The sequence below is a fragment of the Apodemus sylvaticus genome, chromosome 1 (genome assembly GCF_947179515.1).
Source record: "Apodemus sylvaticus chromosome 1, mApoSyl1.1, whole genome shotgun sequence".
Taxonomy (NCBI): domain Eukaryota; kingdom Metazoa; phylum Chordata; class Mammalia; order Rodentia; family Muridae; genus Apodemus; species Apodemus sylvaticus.
The window spans coordinates 66,397,846-66,418,740 of record NC_067472.1 but is presented as its reverse complement, the minus strand read 5'-3'; the positions used below and the strand labels follow the sequence as shown (position 1 = coordinate 66,418,740).

The following is a 20,895-nucleotide window of genomic DNA, read 5'->3' as shown; positions in this document are numbered from 1 at the left end:
GTGGTGGTCTGCAGTACCCTGGGAGACCCTCAGTCTTTGGTCCCCAGCCTCTCCTGCACCTGTTGAATGAGGAATTTGACCCATGTCCAGTACCTTCCTGGACATCTTTTTTCTTTGATTCAGGGACAAAAGTTGGAGCTGATCTAGCCTTGGGCCGTTGACTTTGGAGAATATCACTTATGAGCATATTGCAAATGGCTTCACTGAGTTCAAACTAATCCCCTGCCTGCCTATGTTCTGGACAGACCACTGCATTAACTCCAGATGCCAAATATGCATTAGAAAGTTTTCATTAATTTTTGAAAAACATTCCTGTGGTTCCAAAAGTGAGTTTTAGAAACTCGATTTGAGGGAGCAGCTTTAGGAAGTCTAGAAGGGATGTCTTTTCCTGTGCTCATCCTTTGAGAATGACTTGCTACTTGGCAAGGCAGGCCTGTCTGGAAGGCACAGCTGGGCAGCGGCCGAGAGGAAGCATGGAGCTGGTCCTCACCCACACTCGGGCTCCCACACTTGCACACCCTCACCCTCCACATTTGCATATTGCAGACATCTTTGCTTTCCCATCTTGCTGTGTGCAGTGCATGTGCTCCGGGCCAGGCCCCTCTGCCAGGAGGGTCCCCCGCCAACAGCCATTGGGAAGCAAAGGCAATCACAAGGCAGGAGTGCGTCGGTCTCCGGTTGGGTTGGGGTTTGCAAAGGCTTGCATCTGGGAACAGTTATTTGCAGTTGGTTTTTGTTTTAGGAACAGCAGTTGGACGAAAAGGACGCCAGGCGCTTCCAACTTAAAATCGCCGAGTTAAGCGCCATCATCCGGAAGCTAGAAGACCGCAACGCCTTGCTGTCTGAAGAAAGGAATGAGCTGGTAAGTGGCCGGTAAGGGGGCTTCGCATTCCACAGGTTAGGATTGCAGCCTGGGGAGAGGTGGGAGTGTCCATATCTGAATTCCGTATGAAAATGAGGAGTGGTGGTGTCAAGGGCCAGCCTTTCCTTCTTGCCGTGTTACAATAGAGCTTTATTAACAAAAACAGGTGGGGAGCCGTATCACACCCCTGCTGACTTACCAGTAAGCAGCGCACTGGCCCTGTCCTGCTGGCCTTCACCTTCCTGTCCATCTGCAGATGAGCTGAGATACCTCCCCTGAGATACCTCTGACTCACCTAGGTGTCTGTCAAGTGGGCAGAGAGCAGTGACCTGCCGGGACTCCGCCTGCAGCTTGGGCCCAACTTTCCATTTCATGCCAGACCTACAAGTTCTGCACCTATAGGTTCTGACTCTATGGGCCTCACATCTACAGATTCTGTACCTACAGATTCTGTATCCATGAATCTGTTGCCTACATATTCTGCATCTACAGTTATGTATCGACAGGTTCCATACCTATAGGTTTTGTGTGTGACCCTGAGTCCAGACACGGATCAAAAATACTTTTTGAAAATTGCGTCCATCCTGCATCATAAGTCTCTCTCTCTCTTCTCTCTCTCTCTCTCTCTCTCTCTCTCTCTCTCACACACACACACACACACACACACATACACACACACACACACATACACACACACACACACACACTGTGTGTGTGTGTATGTGCGTGTGATTTTTGTTTCCTAAACAGTATCTTCCATCAACTGGCTATATTTCCTCTGTGAGCAAATTATTATAAACAACCCTACAATGTACAACACACCAGGAATGTGGTAGGTTCCATGCAAATACCATGCCACTCTATACAAGGAACTTGAACACCTGCACCTGCATTGTGGGTCTTCAGCCTATCCACCCCCACCCAGCCACAGTGCTCTGACTGGCCAGTTTGCTTTGTATAAAGACCTGTCAGCTCTGTATCACTTCAAAGTTCACATTATGGAATAAATACTGTTTCAGCTAAAGCGGCTGAGAGAAGCTGAAAGTCAGTACAAGCCATTGCTGGACAAGAACAAGCGTCTAACTCGGAAAAATGAAGACTTGTCTCACACTCTGCGGCGCATAGAAAGCAAGTTGAAATTTGTCACTCAGGAGAACATAGAGATGGTAAGCACGTGATAGGTCTGCAGAAACAGCCACCTGCACACAGCGAGGCAACATCTCCTCTCCTCTGTATTCCCTTAATGCCAGAGGCTCTGTCAAGCAAGCTTATAGCCCTGAAAGTCCTATGCACAAGGTAGCGAGAGACCCCGAGCATAGAAGGACAGGACTTTCAGGTCGGGTATCAGGGTAAACTCCATTCTTGCCTCTGCCACTAAGCCAGAGTGCAGAGTGGTCAGTGCTGTTCACTGTTCCTTCTTACCCTGAAAGTCTGTTCCACGCCTAAGTCGAACAGTCCTTGCCCACACCAAGGGAGCCTGAACTGTCATTCAGCTGGTAGGGAGGCCCTCAGTTCTCACCATCCAGGTCAGTCACTGTACCCATGATGCTTGATGTTTCAGAGGCAGAGAGCCGGGATCATCCGGAGACCCAGCTCCTTAAATGACCTTGATCAAAGTCAAGATGAGAGAGAGATTGACTTCCTAAAGCTCCAGATCGTGGAGCAGCAGAACCTCATTGACGAGCTTTCTAAGGTGAGAGCTACACTTCCCTGCTGCCCTGTGCCCTCTGGAGCCATGCCCTCTGCTGCCCTGTGCCCCCTGGAGCCACGCCCTCTGCTCTCTTCTGCACCCACTGGAGCTGCCCTCCCCTGACTCCCTGTGCCCCTACAGAGCAGTACCCCTGCTCACTACACATCCTCTGCTTCCACGCCCTCTGTCTGCACCCCACCCCTAGCCCCCACATGCCCTCTCTTGTCACACACCTCAATCTGCTGCACAGCTTCCACTCTCCTGCTGTGTTCCCTGCCTCAGCTCTCTATGGTAGAAATGGGGGCAAAGGAGAGCAGGGATGCATTTGTGGGGTCTCCTCAGGTGCTTCGATCATAGTCACTACTTAAAAGGACCTTCTGTAAATGGCTTCCTGCCCCAGAGTCTCCTAAAACTGTGGACTTCAGAGCCCAAGGCCAGCAAGCACTGCCCATGTTGGTAACAAACCACTGTAGCCATATATCTTAAGAGCATGCTATCTATGCTCTCTAAGTTCTAGAGGCCAAGGACACAGGTCCAAAGTTAAAGGGTGGATGGCCGCACTCTCTGGTAAGGCCATTTGTTCCCCTGGGCAGCCTTTGTGGACTCCAGTGCTCCCTGTTGTGGGCCTAGCTTTCCTCTCAGGACCACTGCGGCTTCCTTCTCTTCTGTTCGAATAGTCTCCTCTTCCATTTCTCCTAGGGAAGATTACCACTGGTGTAGAGTCCATCCTAATCTAGTACGGTCTTATCACAGCATTTTACTTAGATATACCTTCCAAGACCCTATTTTGAAAGCAGGTTCCATTCACAGGTTTGGTGGACAGAGACCTGAACACCTTTGGTGGGGATACCATGTCTGTGTTTCCATCTCTCTGTCCTTGTGCCAGCCCCCACATCCCAGGATGGGTTCATACGTAATGCTTCACAAAACCCTGTCTCAGAGAACCTTCTTCCTGCTGAATTCCTGGTTGAGTTCATGATGAGGCTGGTTCAAAAAGAGGCGCCTCTAGTCACCCTGTGTCTTTGGAAGGCAGCATCAGGGCACTGGCACAGACGTCTGTCTCTGGCCTGTCTTACAATGACCGAACCTGCCCTCCATTAAACTACACAGGAAGACCCCTCTCCCAACTCCCCAGACTATGGTGGTCGCCCCAGACTATGGTGGTCGCCCCAGACTATGGCCTTCACAGTCCCTGCTGGGGACCTCTGTCCTTTTCTCATTCAATCTCGACAATGATGTTTGACGAGAGAAATGGGACAGGGTTGAGTTCCTGATTGGTGGCAGTTTCTGAAAGTCCTTTTTCTCCTGCTCTGAGTAACAGGACACCCACTGTGAACACCCCTGGTACTCTGTAAGGTTCAGGGAAAAGAAGACGGAGTGTTAGGGCCCAAACCTCCCTCTGGGGAGTGAGTGCCTGGGCCTTAGGCCTCTACCAGCCATGTTACTCTGAGCTTAGAGTTCAGAGATTCTGGGGGCCATTCTCTCTGGCCTCTGCACTGTCCATGGTGTGACATAGTATTTTCTCCCCCTAGACCCTGGAGACAGCAGGCTATGTGAAGAGTGTGTTGGTAAGCACCGACTGGCACCACCTTGCTTGTTGCATGTTCCCCTTGCCCCGTGTAGCTACACAGACCCATTCTGTGCCATGGGCCTTATAGACTAGACACACCAGCTGTAGCAGTCTTGGGTGGGGCTTCTTACAGTACTCCATGGCCGGGCTCGCAGTGGTGCCTGGTCATTCCTGGTCATACTGGAACAACTGCCCCAGGCGACACAACACCAGCTCCAATGGTTTTTTTCTGTTTGCTTCTGAATGGCCAGAACCAAGAGGCTGCCTTTACCACCCCAACCAATTTCTCCCAATTGGCAGAAACAGGCTCTATTGCCGTAGCTGTTTCCCCTTGCCAGTGACAGAAAAAAACACAAAGACACAGAGCAGCTTCCCAACAGTGAAACAGTGTCTCAGGAACTACCTCTCCATAAGCAAGGGGCACTTCTCATGGAGCAGAGGGGCCTGGACCACCCGCTCTCCTTCAGTGTCCAGTTTTCCACAAGCCCAGGGTCCACAAACAAACGATTGCTAGTGTGCATGAGCTCCTTAACAAGCCATCGTGCCGCAGCCCACCGTCTGCACTGTTTAGGTGCGAGCTTAAACCTGTGCGCTTGCCAGACACCTGCTCGGCTGCTCAAAGAGACCTCTCCACCTGACTTTTGCAGGAGCGTGATAAGCTGTTGAGATATCGGAAACAAAGAAAGAAAATGGCCAAACTCCCCAAGGTAAAAGAAGTGGAGGGCTCGGGCTTAAACGAAAGCGTCTGAAGACCGTGTAAGAGGAATGGATCCCTTCCTTTGCACATGGAAAGAAGTTTTTATTAAAAGCGACACTCTGAAATAATCCACATAAGATGCGGCAAATCCTCTTTATCCTTTTAAATTTTGTCAACCGAGATCAGGCCAGCATTACCCAGGAGGGAGAAAGGACTGTTAAACTTCAGGTTGTGGAGCCGTAGTTGGGAGCATCAAATTCAAGTGGTCTTGGAAGTGTGTTTCATGGGTTTTGTTCTGTTTTGTTTGTGACTATTTATTTTTTTATAAATTTCACTCATTCTTTAAGAAGTTCATACAATGTATTTATATAATATATTTTGATCATATCAACCCTCTACCCTCCTCCAACTCCTTCCCCATCCTTCCCCTCATCCACAGACCACACTGATAGACTCAGTAGGTTATACAAAGGCCCCCCTGTCTTTGCAGCTCAAACCCCAAGGTGGTGTTAGGTTCAGTGTCAGAAATGCTGCCGATTTGGTAAAATGTGAGAAAGAAACTCAAGCTCTAACTTGAGAGTAGAGGGTGGTCTCACACTTGGGAGTATGGGCAGTGAGACTGTTTCCCTCAGTTGATCTTCAGTGAGTTGCTAAGGTCACTGGTCAGCGTGTACCCCTGTGGTCTGTACAGCCAGCTGGACTCAACAGTCAGGGCATTGGACACACCTGGGACCTGTTCTACCGAGACAACCCCACCCCATTCTCAGTGTTTGAGAGGCATGAAGGTCAGGTCCAGGTCAGAATGTAGGTCAGAGTCAAAAGGCCTGGAGGATGGGCCTGGGGCCAGGCAGCAAGCACCAGAGAGTGATGGGAACTGTCCAGGGAAAAGTGGGAACAGGAAGAGCTGGTGGGGCTTCAACACGGACATTCTTGCAGTCCCAGAAAGTGGGGCAGCAGGGGGTGAAGGTGGAATGTGTGAGGGTGACCTTCAGAGAAGGGCAATGTGACAGACCAGGTCACCAGTGTGGTTTCAGTTCAGTTATCAGAAACCAGAGGGGCTGAGATAAAATTGCCTCAGGTTTGTGTATATTTTGCTTGCCTTGTGTCTGCACATTTCTACAGGAAAGCTTGGGAAAGACTTGGGCACAGGAAACGCCTGCCTCAGAGTGGCTGGGGCTCAGGGAAATAGTTCTGAAAGCACAGGTCTCCACTAAGCAAGTATTTGGTAGTCATTCAACCAGAAATGTGAGGTAGCGGTCAGCTACAGGAGAAAAGCAGACAGCACAGCTACATGGGAGGAAGATGTGTGTCACCCAGGAAGGGACTTGAGGAAAGGGGATAGAAAAAGTGGTCTTTGGAGGCATCTGGTAGTCCTAGGTTCCTGGTACAAGCCCCTCTGAAAAGTTCTGGAAGAGGGATCAAGAGAGAGACCCAAGGTGACAATGGCCATCAGTGATGCAGAATTAGTCGAGGAAGGAAGGGATCCTGGATGTGGCTGAAAGAAGATGGGGGGGGGGGGAACTTCTGGACTTTGTAATACTCCTAAAACCTCATGAACACAGCTTAGGACTTTGAAGGAAGAGCTTCTCAAGCTAGCCAGCAGAGGACCCAGTTTTGCCTGGATTCTAGTCCGATCTGTCAGCAGAGACGTGCAGTTGCAGGGCAAATGCACGGCCGACTGGAGCTCATCATTCACCCTCTGCGAATTCAGCAGGCATGAGGGTCAGGTCCAGGGACCACTTCTCCATCCTCCTTCCATGATAGCCAAGCTGGTTAGTAAGGCCCATACCTCTGGGCCTTCATGTGGGCCTGTGTGAGACTGGCCTCAGTCCTTCTTGAAGGACAGCAGCAAACAGAAGGGTCTGAATTGCATTGGAGCTGCCCAGTGGTGGGGGGACAGTTTCTCAGCTGTGACCACACACCTGAGTAACAGGGAAAGGAGGCAGAAAGAGGTGTTAGGGCTGCCAGCCATGCCCAGCTGGGCTTGCACTAATGCATTGCATTTGGGTCAGAAGCCGGTTGTCGTGGAGACCTTCTTTGGATATGATGAAGAAGCTTCCCTGGAGTCCGATGGTTCTTCCATTTCTTACCAAACTGACAGGACGGATCAGACCCCGTGCACCCCTGAAGATGACCTAGAAGAGGTAATCTGGGTCTCCCATAGAGTTCTTTAACAAGCCAGTCCTTAGGGGTCAGTGAAGCAGAGTCAAGTGGGACAAGAAATAGGGTGGAGGTCTCATGTGAGGTGGGCCTTCTGGTCTACCCCCGGCAGTCCTCCCATTTGCACAGTGACAAACACCATTTACATTGCTTGGGCATGTGGCTCCTGAGGGTCACTCCTTGCCTGTAGTGTCTGCTCTTGAGTCTTCTCTCCATGGAGCTTGAGTCCCTTATGAGGGGTGTGGAGGGCTCCCCAGTCACTTCAAAGGCTTCCCAGAAATTTCCAAACCTCCAAACAGGAGGCCAGCACCATTTCGGGGCCCATCAGGGCATCAGTGTATTGAGAGGAGCCTTTAGCATATTAAAACAGTCTAGTATCCTGTCTGGCTAGCCCTTCCCACCAGAACAATGGCCAAGTCAAGTCCACAACCACCTCAGCTCCCAGGCATGAAAATGAAGATTTGTCTTAGTGAGGACTACTCCAGCTACTATGGACAGGAAGTGGTAGTTCACAGCCTTGACCAGACACTGAGATGCAGGAGTATGGCCCAAAGACTTTGGACTTGCTTAGAAATCTAGGCTATCATAGTACTTCCACTACATATCATCGTTGGGGAACTAGTGGTCAGGGAGGAAAGATGGATTCAGTCACTATAGCCTGCTCTCCAAACTGAGGGACAGCAGGACTCCAAGCTGACATCAGACCCACTTGGTTCTGCTCTCTAGCTATGGTAGCATGTGCCAGTGCTGCTAGAAGCACACATCCATGGATGATTCTGCTGATGTGAGCCTGGAGTAAATAGTCTTGGCACAGGTCTGGGGAGTGCTGCACTGCCAGGCACTGCACTCCTCGCAAAGCCCCGGGCACTACTCAGGACACGTTTCTGCCAGCAGAATGGGCACGGGTGGGGTGGGGGGGTGGGGGGGTAGTCTCCTCTATCATAAAGAGTTTCAATGGAACTCTTGGTTACTGGCTACCAACCAATGAGGCTTACCTTCATCATGGCTAATTCAGCTACACCATGCCCCACCTCCCTAGGACCCTAGGGTTACCTCCCAGGAAAGCTTCCTTCTTCATAGCTCAGGATCCTGAGTCTTACTCCTCCCCACAGGCTGCAGAGACATCCTGGAATACTTCTTAGATTATTCACTATACCTCACTGGGAAGAGTGGAGCCTGGCTGTTTGGGGGTGCTACTGTGTGGGGCCCAGGTTAATGCTATGTCTCTCTTTGCACATGTGGTACCCATGTGCTTCTCTAGGGCATGGCCAAGGAAGAGACTGAGCTGAGGTTCCGGCAGCTGACCATGGAGTACCAGGCATTGCAGCGAGCCTATGCCTTGCTGCAGGAACAAGTCGGAGGGACCCTGGATGCAGAACGAGAAGTTAAGGTCTAAATGACTTCTACTCTGCGACGTTCCAGCTCCCACTCAGCTCCTCCCCATTTGTTCCTAAGGCCCTCCAGGCACACTCTACCTGCCTAAACTGTTGAGCTAAGCTCCTTTATTCCACAGTTACTGGGTCCTGGGTATTGGCACTGAAGCCATAAAAAGCTAATGCTATGGAGCCTGAGGCTGGGTCTGTGTGAGCTAGGGGTGAGGCCGGCATGGATGGTGGAAGTGCAGACATGGGCAAGGGTCCTTGTCTCTACCAAAGGCTGTAACTGGCACACACATAGCCCAAGTCTTTTAAGATGACACTACCTTTACAGACTCTGAAAGCACACTCATGCTAAGGACAGTGTGGAAGTTTGGGTTTGTAAGCAAAAGAGCTGCAAGGCTCCTGTCTGCTTCTCTGGACATGACCCATCTGTCAGCACCATCCAGGCAACACTGACCAGTAAGGCTGAGAGTGTAGGTGGGGGCTCTCTGCTGGATATTTGGAAGCAGTGAGAGCACCAAGCCTTAGAAAGGGACACAGGAAAGGGGGTCCTTTTCACTGCTTTCCAGGGGCAGCTGCTTTAAGAACAGCGGCTGGTGAAGTATGGAGACAGGCCTCTTCCTGGGGAAGTGGGGCTCTTCTGATCAGGCAGCTGCGAGGTCTTGGTTCTGGTTGGCCACAATCTCCCTATTCACTCTGCAGGGAAAGAGGCAATTTGGCAACTTAGGGTTTTGGAGAAAAAAAAAAAAAAACAACAACACAACTACTTGTCGATGAGCTGAACCGAGGCATGGTACTCTGCAGCCTGCATCTTTGAGTATCTCTGTCTGTCTGGGCTGTTAGAGAAAGTTTGATGTATTCTTCGTCCTATCCTACAGACCCGTGAGCAGCTGCAAGCAGAAATACAGAGAGCACAGACACGGGTGGAGGACCTGGAGAAGGCTCTGGCTGAGCAAGGGCAGGTGAGTTCTGGTTGCTTGTAGCACTAGGATCCTATATCAGTGCTAGGGAGTCCTGGGAGAGGCATGGTCCTCATGATTCCCAGGTTTCCTGTTCAAGAACGGAGTAGGTAAGCACGTGCCTATATAGGAAGTGCTTACTGTATACTACAAAGCTGAGCAGGTATAGTATGCTTCACAGTTTCTAATATCTGGAAGGAATTCCCTAGCAAGCTGCAAGCAAAGCAAGAATCTACCAACGTACAGAACAAAGCTACTTCTTGGCTTGTCCACTGTTGTCCTGAGCCAGGGCTAGAACCTTAGGTCCTACATACTCTCACCATAGACATCAAAGGAGAAATTCTAAGCTACTCCTAGCTTAGCCCCCGCCCTGGGTTTCTGGGGACCCATCATTTCCCTGGAATCAAATGGCTCAAGGTATTTGTTACCACTCCTCATACCAGAACACTACTACTAGATTCCCCATGGAGGAATCTGTCCCTTGGTCTTTGTCTAGCTCCAATACCAAGTGTTTCCCAATGTGTTAACTGCTAGTTGGGCAAGCAGGAAAACATTCCATGACCAGTGTCCTAGAATTCAGTGCCATAGAACTAACCGTCTCTTGACACACAGAACCACTCCATTCCCTGGCCACCGTGCATTGATAGTGTTCAGACCATACCATGAACAGCCTTCACAGACCAAGGGGTCGTGTTGGGCCAGTCATCACAGTTAAGGTGTCCCAGTCAGCTGCTGTTCTGTGTGTGTGTGTGTGTGTGTGTGTGTGTGTGTGTTAAAAGAAGAAAAGTGACCAGGGAAAGGATCAGAACACCATGTCCCAAGACCCCATGTCTAATTCAGGAGTGATCTCCAATTGATAATCACTTGCAAAGAAAAATTAGTTGGCTCCCACAGAGTCTCACTGGGCATAAAAACCACTCTTAAGGGCAAGCCTCATTCCCAGCTGTAGATGGCCAACACAAAACAAACCCAATGTTATTTTGTTGTTGTTGTCTTAGGATGCTTTGTATGTTCTTTCCTTTTTCTTTTTCTTTTAACCTTACAGGTCTTTTACTTGTCTGTTGTGATGTCTGGTTTTGTGTATTTTTTAGGATTTCTGTGTATGCAAATGTGTATGTGTTTCTACATCTATATGTCTTCATGTGCCTTTTTTGGCTCTTACTTTTTCTGTATGTTTGTATTGTCCTGTTTTGGTTTGTTTATTTTATTATTATTTCTTTTTTGAAACCTGTTTGTTTTATAATAAGAGAAAGGAAGGACGTGGATTTGAGTGTGTGGTAAAGTGGGGAGGAGAAAAGTTTGGAGGAGAAACTCTAATCTGAGTATAATGTATGAAAATATTTTATATATATATAAATCACCATGTCTTTCATCTCGAGACCTAACCATACCTCCACAGGGGCCTTTGTAGGGAGAGTCTTCTCAATGAAGTCCAGTTTCTAAGGCACCTTGCTTTCTTCCCAACACAGGTCCAAACTTAAGAATGGTGGTAGAGGGTAAGGGAGATGTACTGAGTACACTGGATTTCCTCCCAAGTCAGACCTGGAGGCTTTGTCAGGAGGTATCCACAGAACACAAGCCTGCAATCTGCCCAAGTGTCATCCTAAGTGTAAAGTGACCAGGGATCCACCCTGCATGTGCCACATACTCCCTCTTGTCTGAGTCCTCGCAAGTCAGCACTCCCTGCACGTGTGACATTTACACTTCATAGAGTTCCTGGTTCAGGAACCCTGGCCTGGGATGCTATCCACGTAGTGGAACAGAGCACTAGGAAGAGGTCCTTTTGATAGAGGGCTACCTGTACCTGTCCAAGACTCTTAGATAGAATGGACACTGCATAAAGGTATCCCTTACCATTCTCTGCCCACAGGCGGTCACTTCAGAAGCAGGTGCTGGTGCTTGGTTCTGCCCAGTCCTGGTTTGGAGGTAGCCCTGCAGTGTTCTCTTGCAGTATATTCATGTCTGCATTTCAATTCCATTTTCAAGGATATGAAGTGGATTGAAGAAAAGCAAGCACTGTATCGACGGAATCAGGAACTTGTAGAAAAGGTATGGCCTGCCCCCCAGCTGTGCATGCATCTGGCAAGATGCCTTTGTGCTCACAGAGTATGTGGTAGACTTTGTGGGCTGGTAGTAGGCTTGAGCACAAGTTCCAGGCCATTCTGTGGTTCACCCTGGAGCAGCCCAAGCCATTCCACTTCCTGTGGAAAGATCTAGTGATGACTGGATTGACTCACCTACAGGATGTCCACATTACTGGTCTCCGTATTAGAACAGGCTTATAGGTCTCTAAGTTCAGTTCAGGGAGATCTGGATATAGCTGTCTGCTCTACAGTGTACATCTATCTTCAGGAAGTTGCTGAGGGTGCGAACCATGAACAGCAGATACTGCACTAACCTTTGGTTCTTGTCTTGTTTGGTGATGCCAGCGATCAAACCCAGGGCCTTATGCATGCTAGGAATGTGCCTGGACACTTAACACTGAACTACATGCCAGCCCTGTGTGTTCACTCTCAGGAAGACATCTGGCTCACTCATTACTAGTGCTATTACATTACACATGAATTATCCACATCAAATCTGGAATGTGGCCAGGTAACCACATACGCATTCATTCTTCCTCTGGGCCTTAGACCAGCCTGAGCTCCGGCAATTGCACGGGGACAACTTGTCCTCAATAGCTTCCTTCCTACTCCATTCTTGTGGAGCCTGTTTCCCTGGGCAGCCCTGTTGTACCGTGCAAGCACCCTTTTCTTGCAGAAGCCAATGGTTGTCCAGAAAGCTAGTCTGTGTTCTCTTGAGAGAATCAGATGCTCTCTCACCTCGTCCACTTCCTATTCTTCAGATAAAACAAATGGAGACAGAGGAAGCTCGGCTGAAGCATGACGTCCAGGACGCAAAGGACCAGAATGAGCTACTGGAATTCAGGATCCTGGAGCTTGAGGTAGGGTAGGCTGGGGTCACCCAAGTGGGTCGGCCACAGGGCCATGAGCTGGGCTCCTCTTCTCAAACCTCTCAACTCTCGTGAGTCTATGAATAGAAACCCAAAGACCACATGGCAAAGAAGAGGCCATATGGGGTCAACTGTAGCTTCCAGGAAGGGTGGGGCAGATAAAGGGGAAGACACAACAAACAGAAAGCCCAGGACAGCTTCTAGACCTGTGACCTCAGCAAAGCATCGTGCCCTCCCCCCCCCCCAGTGCTCAGGCCCTGGTGCAGCCCATCAGATATCCATTCTTGTTTGTAGAAGTCTCTTAGTGGGGCAGAGGTACCATGCAGGGGTCAGGTGACCTTCAACTTTTCCCTGATGACTGTAGTCTGTAACCTCTGCTGTGATGGAGGAGGAGAGACAGAGATCCTTGGGAGAAGGTCAAACTGGGCTTGGGGGCCATGTTCCTGTGAGAACAGATGGGCAGTGTGGCTCACTACAGCTAGGGAAGTTGCTGCCTCCTTGATGGACGTTCCTACACCGTCCTGTGTCCTCAGTCTCAGGCAAGTTAGCAGAACCCTGTTGGACACACAAGTCCAGATGGACCCACACCTCAGAGTCCTCCCACCCACCTTCCTTGGCACTGGAAGGTCATGAGTCTAATTGTCTGTCCTCCATGAGTCCTGGGCCTCTGTGTGTGTCCTCTGTATAAGGTCCATGAGCAATGCCAGTTGCCTCATCCAGTGCTGCTGTTGCCAGTCCCGTGGGTTGCTCTACCAGAGGTCTATCCTTTAAGCCTTCTCAAAGTCCCTGGTGCTTGGGAATGGATGAACAAGTGAACTCTGGGACCACATGGGCAGGACTCCATATAGCCAGCATCCTACCACTTGGGGCAGCAAGTACACAGGGACAATCTTCTGGGCAAGACCAGGAGGTTGCTGCCCAAGGATTCCACTACAGTTGAGTTTGACCTTGACTCTTCAGGGGATGGTCTTAGTCAGTGCTCCCCTGACCCCAGCACTGGGAAGGGGAGGAGACAAGATGAGAACAGCCCACAGTTGCCATGCCCAGCCTTCTGTTCTTTGTCTCAGGAAAGGGAGAGGAAGTCACCAGCCATCAACTTCCACCATACACCATTTGTGGATGGGAAGAGCCCCCTGCAGGTGTATTGTGAGGCTGAAGGTGTAACGGTAAGACTCTCTCCACCTTCATCTTCTGTGGTCTACCCAGCTGCCACTCACATCTCATCCTGTCCCTCTGTTTGCCTCCTAGGACATCCTGGTCACAGAGCTGATGAAGAAGCTGGATATCCTGGGGGATAACGCCGTAAGTGTATGTTGCTCTCCTGACTTGTGCATGCCTCTTCATGCTGACCACCCCAGCTCAGCCCTCAGCCCAGGGGCCCCTTGAACCCATTTCAATTCTATCATAGGCTCCACCAGACAGAGACCTCTCCTGAGGTGAAGAGCCTGCTTAGAATGGCCCCTGCATTTGGGGAAAGTTTAAATTTGGCTCATTGCTTCTAAAGCCCTGGGGCCCAGTCTTCTAGTTCTTGCTACTTCGGGTCATGTCTGCTTAGTTTGAGGGTACTCTTTGTATCATAGCACTTCTGTGACCACAGGGTGCTTTTTTGGGGGAAGTGTTGCTCTTAGGCAACTCAGGATCATTGGGATTCTCAATTCCTTGATTTGAGGACAGAAGCAGAGTCCATCTATAGGTAATCTCTAAATCTCATTTGGAGAAAAGTTTCAATTTCTACAGCAAACTCCTGAAAAGACTATTAATTACCAAGTGGACAAAGTAGGTACAACCCTCCATAACACCTCCTACCCTTCCTCTCTTCCTTCCTTCCTTCCTCCCTTCCTTCCCTCCTTCCTTCCTTCCTTCCTTTCTTCCTTCCTTCCTTCCATTAATCTATCTTTTCATCCATCTTCTGCCTACCATCCTCCACCCATCCACCTTTTATCCATAATCTATCCATCCTCATATATCCTTCTTTACCATCTATCCATCCATCTATCCATCTATCCATCCATCACCCATCCATCCATCTATCCATCTCAATACATCCTTCTGTCCTGTTTATCAAGTATCCATCCATCCATTTTAATCCTCTCATCCATCCATAATTAGTCTTCCTTCCCTCCCTCCTCCCTCCACCTTCTCCCTTCTTTTCTCCATTCTCCATCTATTCATCTATCTATCTCTCTTCCACACACTATCACATACTTGTTGATCTCTCCCACTTCTCCTGTGTGAAGTTTGGTGTTGACAGGAACCTTTCTCTTTATCTGCCCATTTCCTGGGAAGCAGTGAGTGGCAGAATAGGGAGAAGCTCCTTCATGGAGTTTCCTGATGACTGTGTCCACTCTTGATGGCTCTATTATATGAATGATGGCAAAACCCAGTTCCATAGCAGGGATAACTATAGGACATTGTGCCCTAGGGTCTAACCTTAGGTGTAAGTTCTGTTATGGATTCTAACTTCTGGTTTCCAACTAGAGAAACTGAGGCCTCAGAAAGTTACAGAGCTGATATAATGGCAGCTAAGGTAATGGTCCCACCCAAATTGAAGCCAATACTCTTCTTTACCCCAGTAGTTGCTTATTTAAAAGTACCACTAGCATGATTGCCCTAGGATCATCAAACAGCCTCCAAGGTCACTCTCAGACCAGCAGGGCAGAGAAGGATGGCAATTGGAGGGAATATGGCCAGATATCACACTTAGGAGACCCCAGAAGTTTCTACCAATGGAGGAAGTTCTAACTACATTTGTCATGATACAACACTGTACTGTGAAGGGACTCTGAGCTTGTGAGTATTGTCTAGAAGGATTTGGTGGCCCTGCTAGTGAAGAACCAAGTGACTGTCACCTTTATAGTCAGAGCACATGATGCCATGGCTGCCATCATCAGACCCAATCCAGGAGCATTTCCTACTGGCTTCCGTTCCTCAGAAGCCAGGATACCAGGGGCAGAATGGAGAAACCAGCGGGGCTAGAATGGAATCCCACCTTTCATGGCAGATGATATACAGCTCAAGCTGCTACAGTCACCCCCCTGTCACCCAGAGAAGAGAGGGCTGTAGATTGATCAAACAGGGTTCTGACAAAGCAGGGCATTAAGGACAAGAAGACCTCCAGGGGCCAGAGGGTCAGACTGCATACCCAAAAATGTACCAGCCTGATTTGATACATCCAAATAGATCCCTTCAATCACCTTAAAGCTACTTTGTTCAGCCTCCCCAACATTCGTGTTCCTGCCCAACAGACAAAACTAAGGCCATCCAGCCCTTAGGGGAGCAAGCTTCTCGAAGCCTCTAAAGGCTTCTAGAGCATGGGGAGTGAAGAGGATGAGGGATGAGGAGAAGCAAGGGAGAGGAGGAGCAGAGGGATGAGGAAGCGTGTGAGGAAGAAGAGCAGGGATGGAGGACTAAAGAACACTGAGGCCCAGCCCTGGGAGATGAGGCTGCCATCTTGCCCATCCCAGAGAGTGCTGCCACCTGCCTACTTCCTGCCAGAGTGGTCACCTGTGAGGAACCTCACTCTGACTTGGGGGTTGGGGGAGGGGAAGAGACACCCAGAGCCTTTATGGAGTCCATCTTCTAGGAGGGAAGAGCTAGTTTCCTGAGTGACCCAGTCAGGGAAATTCTAGGGGTAGAGACGGGCTCCTCTCTTCTAGCCTTAGCTGGCCATGCCTCCTGCTTTTCTTGGTCCATCTCTCATAGGGGAGGGGGAGCCAGATCCAGTGTGCTGGCAGCCTTCCTCTGAGTGTGTGTGTGGCTGACCACATCCAGACAGAGGACCCCAAAGCCAGACAAATCCTGCTGATTAGGACCACCTAGAGGCCCTTTAGGAATAAAGCATGAATACAGCAAAAGGCAAAATAAACACTCCACAGAAACTGGGATCATTTCACAGCTATGGATACTTGATCTTCAGCATGGCTATGTGTTCGCAGTGCTGTCTTTAAGACTGGCACAGGGCAAGCCAGAGAAACACGTGACTCCCAAGATGTAGTTCAGGCCTGCTTGCTGGTAAAGCTGCCCCAGTAGCTGATTCACTTAGACTGAGGATGTTCTGACAGTGAGGGTTGATATGATCAGTGCCCCAGAGTCGACAAAGTGGGGGCAAACGGCATCAGAGATCCAGAAGGATGACAGAGTAAAAGTATCTTTTAGCTATAGCTCCAACCCACATCCATTCACCACCCACCACTACCCCACCCACACCCCTAACTCTGACAGTTCTGACTCTGTTCTGCTTTTGTGCACAGAATCTGACCAATGAGGAGCAAGTGGTTGTCATTCAAGCCAGGACAGTCCTGACCTTGGCAGAAAAGGTAACAGGGAATTTGTGGATATCTGGGAGAGGGCCAGGCTCCTGTAGGTAGATAGTTTCCCTGGGAGGAGGGCCTTCAGGAAGGGGCTTGGTCCCCAAGGGCTTTCTTGTCTGTCTAGGGAAAATGGCCCAGATAGGTCAAACAGCACTGCCATATACCTCTACAAAGGGAAGATTCAAATACTGGTTCAAAAACCTCTGCCTCCACCTTCTCCCACAGACACTTTTCCAATGTAGACTCCCACCTCCACCCCCTCCCTGAGGTTGAAAGCTGGCTTGAACCTGTAAAACTGATGGTGTTCTTTTGTTCCCTTGGTATCTAATTCTCTTTGGCCTCCCTGCCTCGTCCTGGTTCTGTCTCCAGCCTAGACTTGCTTAGCAGGCAACCCTTCCTCAGCCCTCCGGCTATGCAGGAAAAGGGGATTCCAGCAAACCAAGAGTTTGGGAAACAGGCCACCCAATCTCTCCAGGCATACTTCTAAGATGTACCTGCTCCCAAAATCAACTGTCCCTTCTTTCCCAGGGAAATTGGGAGTGACATGCTTTCTGAATGTCAGATGGAATGGGTGCTGGGTCCTGGATCAGGCTGGTGCCTGGAGCCCGCAATGCCAGCTCAATTCTAACTCCTGTTTCATGGCCAGGCCTCCCTCAATCTTATTCTAGGCCTTCTCCTTGGTGTTGGGTATGTTTTGGGGGGGGTGACATTGATATTCACAGGGGAAGAGCTCACTGTCACCTGTCCACTGTGTTTGTGCCTAGTGGCTCCAGAGGATTGAAGAGACTGAGGCAGCGCTACAGCGGAAAATGGTAGATCTGGAGAGCGAGAAGGTCAGTGGAATCTCCCCAAGTACCCCTGAAGCTGATGTTACCATGTCTGAATGTCCGAGGCCAAGGCCTGGCCCTCTGTGTTTCAGGAGCTGTTCAGTAAGCAGAAGGGCTACCTGGATGAGGAGCTGGATTACAGGAAGCAGGCCTTGGACCAAGCCCACAAGGTAAGAACAGTGGCAGACATCTGTCTGCTTATCCACCCTAGTGAACATCTCAGAGACTGTGTGGCCAGGCTCAAAACCTTTAGGTGGCACCAAGACTCTGTGAGGTCACTCTCTGCCAGTCTGAGTTCAGAGGACATGTTGCTGCTCCTTCAGTAAATACTTCTGGAGTGCAAGCAGAAGAGGACTCATGGGTATAAGAGTGTGGGCACACTGAAAACCAGGAGGTACATTACATTAGTAATATATCAACTAAATTAATTAGTTGATATAGCAATTAACAAGAGCACAGTGAATTCAAGAGTTAACTGTAGACAGCTGAATGTTCATGTGTAGGAAACACAATTCCACTGAAGACCTTCCCTTTGTTCATCTGAAACTCGGAGAAATACAAGTTTGACCCATGGCATATATCTGGTCATCCTCTGGGGAGTCAACCTAAAGGGAATAACCCATTTAAAAATAACAATGAAAGCCCCAAAATTCTTTGTGATTACCTATGTTAGTCTGTATTATGTTGCTATTAAAAAAATACTTGAGATCAGGTAATGTGTAAAGAAGACATGTTCTGGAGTCTCAAAGTCCAAAGTCGGGTAACTACATCTTCTGGGCTCAGGTGAGGAATCGGCTTATATTCCAACATGGTAAGAGTATCTGGGGAAAGGAGAGATCACAGCCAGGCAGCCAGTGAGAGGGATTTGGAGGTCAGGGTTGCTTTCTACTTCTGAGTCCCAGAGAAACACGCTGATTCCTTCTAAGGACAGTACCCTGATGACTAAATGGTCTCCATAGGCTCTTAAACGTTCCACTTCCTTAGTACATTTTGCTTACAACCAAGGTCCCAGCACAAACCCTCAGAGACACACTCAAACCACTTCCAGACCAGGCAGCACTTGCCTCCATTCTCATAAGCCAGTTCTTGCTGGCATCTGCTTGTAAACCTGAGTTCCACTGGAAGATTTGTTAACCTTTCTGTTCCAAGAAGGGCATTGAACTCACCCAAGTGTTGAATCATAGTTGGTAAAACAGGGACATTTAATGCTCAGCTGCCAACACTTCCTAGGGGAACCAAAGTCCACATACCCTTTCTAGGAGTTAGTTCCACTTGTATAGGATAGTTATCTTGAGGGCTTTGTCGTGTCCAATTGAGAGTCCTTAGAGCCACAGAGAGGCACAGATGGCAGTAGCTCAGGAAGAGCATCTAGTGGTCTGAGGAGTGGCTGAGGGCAGGTACAGGAGTTGGATCATGAGGGTTCTGAGATTGGCCTTCTTGGTCACTCACTAGCAGGAAGCTCTGAGGCTGGTGGCTTTGCCCCTCATGGCCAGTGAGGACAATCATTTCTTCCTCCTGCACCTGTTAGGAGAATCAAAGACCAATTCTGATCTGAATCCAACAGATTGCTAGGATGTCTATACAGGTTGTCATCTACTTCCTGTTACCTCCTGAGCAACTCAAGTTCTGCTAGAGTTTGTATCTATAGCTGTCTGCTCATCAGGAGAGTATATGGGTCTCCTATGTCTGTGGTGAATAGAGATCCCTTTTTAGGTTGAACACTGAGCTTGTGAGCTAGGTTCCCATGATGGAAGCTGCCTCCCCAGGATCGTTACCATCACACCCCTGTCACTACACATACATCTGACCCCCTGCTATATGGGGTTTGGGGGAGGACACTGCCAGAGAGCACTCAGTCCCTGGTCAGATATACGGAATAGTATTGCCTCCAAACACTACCTGGGTAGCCAACCCAGGGGGCAGTCCTCAAGCCTCTGAGGAAAACTGTTTGGCTACTTGAAGTATAGAGGAGAGCTGACTGGTGTGACTCAATTCAAGTTGGGAGTTGCTATGGGGATAATGATGCTGACAGCAAGCATAATGGTGATGGTGATGATGATGGTGGTGGCAGTGATAGGGGTGATCGTGGGGAGGGTGACAGTGATGGTGGTTATGATGGTGGGGAGGGTGATAGGGGTGATTGTGCTGATGGCGGTGACTATGATAATGGTTGTAATGGTAGCAGTGGTGCTGGCAGTGATGTTAATGGTAGGAATAGTGATATGATGGTGATGGTAGCAATGGTGTCGTGGTGATGATGCTCGTGGTGATAGAGGTGATGGTGCTCATGGTGATAGAGGTGATGGTACTAATGCTGACCAATGGTAATGGAGGTGGTAGTGTGGTGACAATGACAATGACAATGACAATGGTAATGATGACAATGGCTGCCAGTTTCGGTGCCATCCTAGCTTTTAAAAAAACTTGTTGTTCAAACAAGACTCTTCATTGTACCACAAATCTGTATTATATTTCATTTTGTCTCTCATGGGGTGGCACAGAATGATCCTATGGCGATCTTAAGTGAGCAACCGCCTGGAGGACTTTGAGGTTACTGCCACATTGTCTTCTCCCCAGGGTTGCAGATGGCTGCCTGTCCGATGGTGGTGACATTTACTCCAGCGCCATTGCTAGTTAAGGCAATAAGCAGGCTATGGGCTAACCAAAGGCAGAGACAGTCCCTCTGGTGGTTACAGCACACCCCATGGTCTGTAAACAAAGTCCAGAATAAAGTTCTCACTAGCAGGAGTATGTGAAGCCTCCACAATGTTCTTTCTAAGCCACATGTAATCACACTTGTTTTAAAAGGATGGTGTTCAGGGCTTGTGTCTGACCTTCATCAATGGAGTTATTGCCTAAAATCCATGGGGCTGTGGGTCACATCCATGACACTAGTGATATCGTGGGGTCTGATTCCCCTAAAGTTCCCTTTTCTCTGAGCAGCAGCTGATGCAGGAACATAAGCACACTGGAGGACCAGGACATCAGCAGGGAGTCCTGGATGGTGTTTGTCCCCAGTTCTTCTAGTGGGCATATCTCCTCCCCAGCCGGGACCCTGCTGAGACGCAGGGCTGTCCGCTCTGGAGATGGTGGGCCCACTCCTGAGAAAGGGGAGGGCTGATGCCTGTCTCCTGTCCCCAGCACATCCTGGAGCTGGAAGCCATGTTGTATGATGCCCTGCAGCAGGAGGCCGGGGCCAAAGTGGCTGAGCTGCTGTCCGAAGAAGAGCGTGAGAAGCTCAAGGTGGCCGTGGAGCAGTGGAAGCGCCAGGTCATGAGCGAGCTTCGAGAGCGTGATGCACAGATCCTGAGGGAGCGCATGGAACTGCTGCAGATGGCGCAGCAGGTGCTGGGAGCGGGGCGGGAACAGAGGGCCGGGTGGGCTTCCCACAGGGCCAGCAGCTGTGTCCTCCAATGACCACATGCTTGTATATTCAGTCCAAAACCCTCCCTAACTAACTCGTCTGGCCTAAGCCTTTGAAAGGCAGC

General features: G+C 49.5%; 1 protein-coding gene across 16 annotated transcripts in view; it reads left to right on the top strand.

Annotated features, from left to right (window-relative positions):
- The window catches only part of Jakmip3 (Janus kinase and microtubule interacting protein 3), a 54,137-nt gene that overhangs the window by 30,509 nt on the left and 2,733 nt on the right, over nt 1–20,895 (top strand). For 2 of the 16 annotated variants that reach the window (XM_052174336.1, XM_052174274.1), the window contains 16 exons: nt 743–862; nt 1,882–2,028; nt 2,424–2,555; nt 4,085–4,120; nt 4,770–4,829; nt 6,835–6,963; nt 8,241–8,369; nt 9,237–9,320; nt 11,304–11,366; nt 12,163–12,261; nt 13,338–13,436; nt 13,519–13,572; nt 16,521–16,586; nt 17,345–17,413; nt 17,500–17,577; nt 20,549–20,752. In XM_052174336.1, the coding sequence (XP_052030296.1) occupies nt 743–862; nt 1,882–2,028; nt 2,424–2,555; nt 4,085–4,120; nt 4,770–4,829; nt 6,835–6,963; nt 8,241–8,369; nt 9,237–9,320; nt 11,304–11,366; nt 12,163–12,261; nt 13,338–13,436; nt 13,519–13,572; nt 16,521–16,586; nt 17,345–17,413; nt 17,500–17,577; nt 20,549–20,752 (1,569 nt within the window). Of the gene's footprint in view, nt 1–742; nt 863–1,881; nt 2,029–2,423; nt 2,556–4,084; nt 4,121–4,769; nt 4,830–6,834; nt 6,964–8,240; nt 8,370–9,236; nt 9,321–11,303; nt 11,367–12,162; nt 12,262–13,337; nt 13,437–13,518; nt 13,579–16,520; nt 16,587–17,344; nt 17,414–17,499; nt 17,578–20,548; nt 20,753–20,895 lie in introns of all 16 variants that reach the window. The other 14 variants (XM_052174328.1, XM_052174266.1, XM_052174345.1 and 11 more) reach the window with 13 other exon arrangements.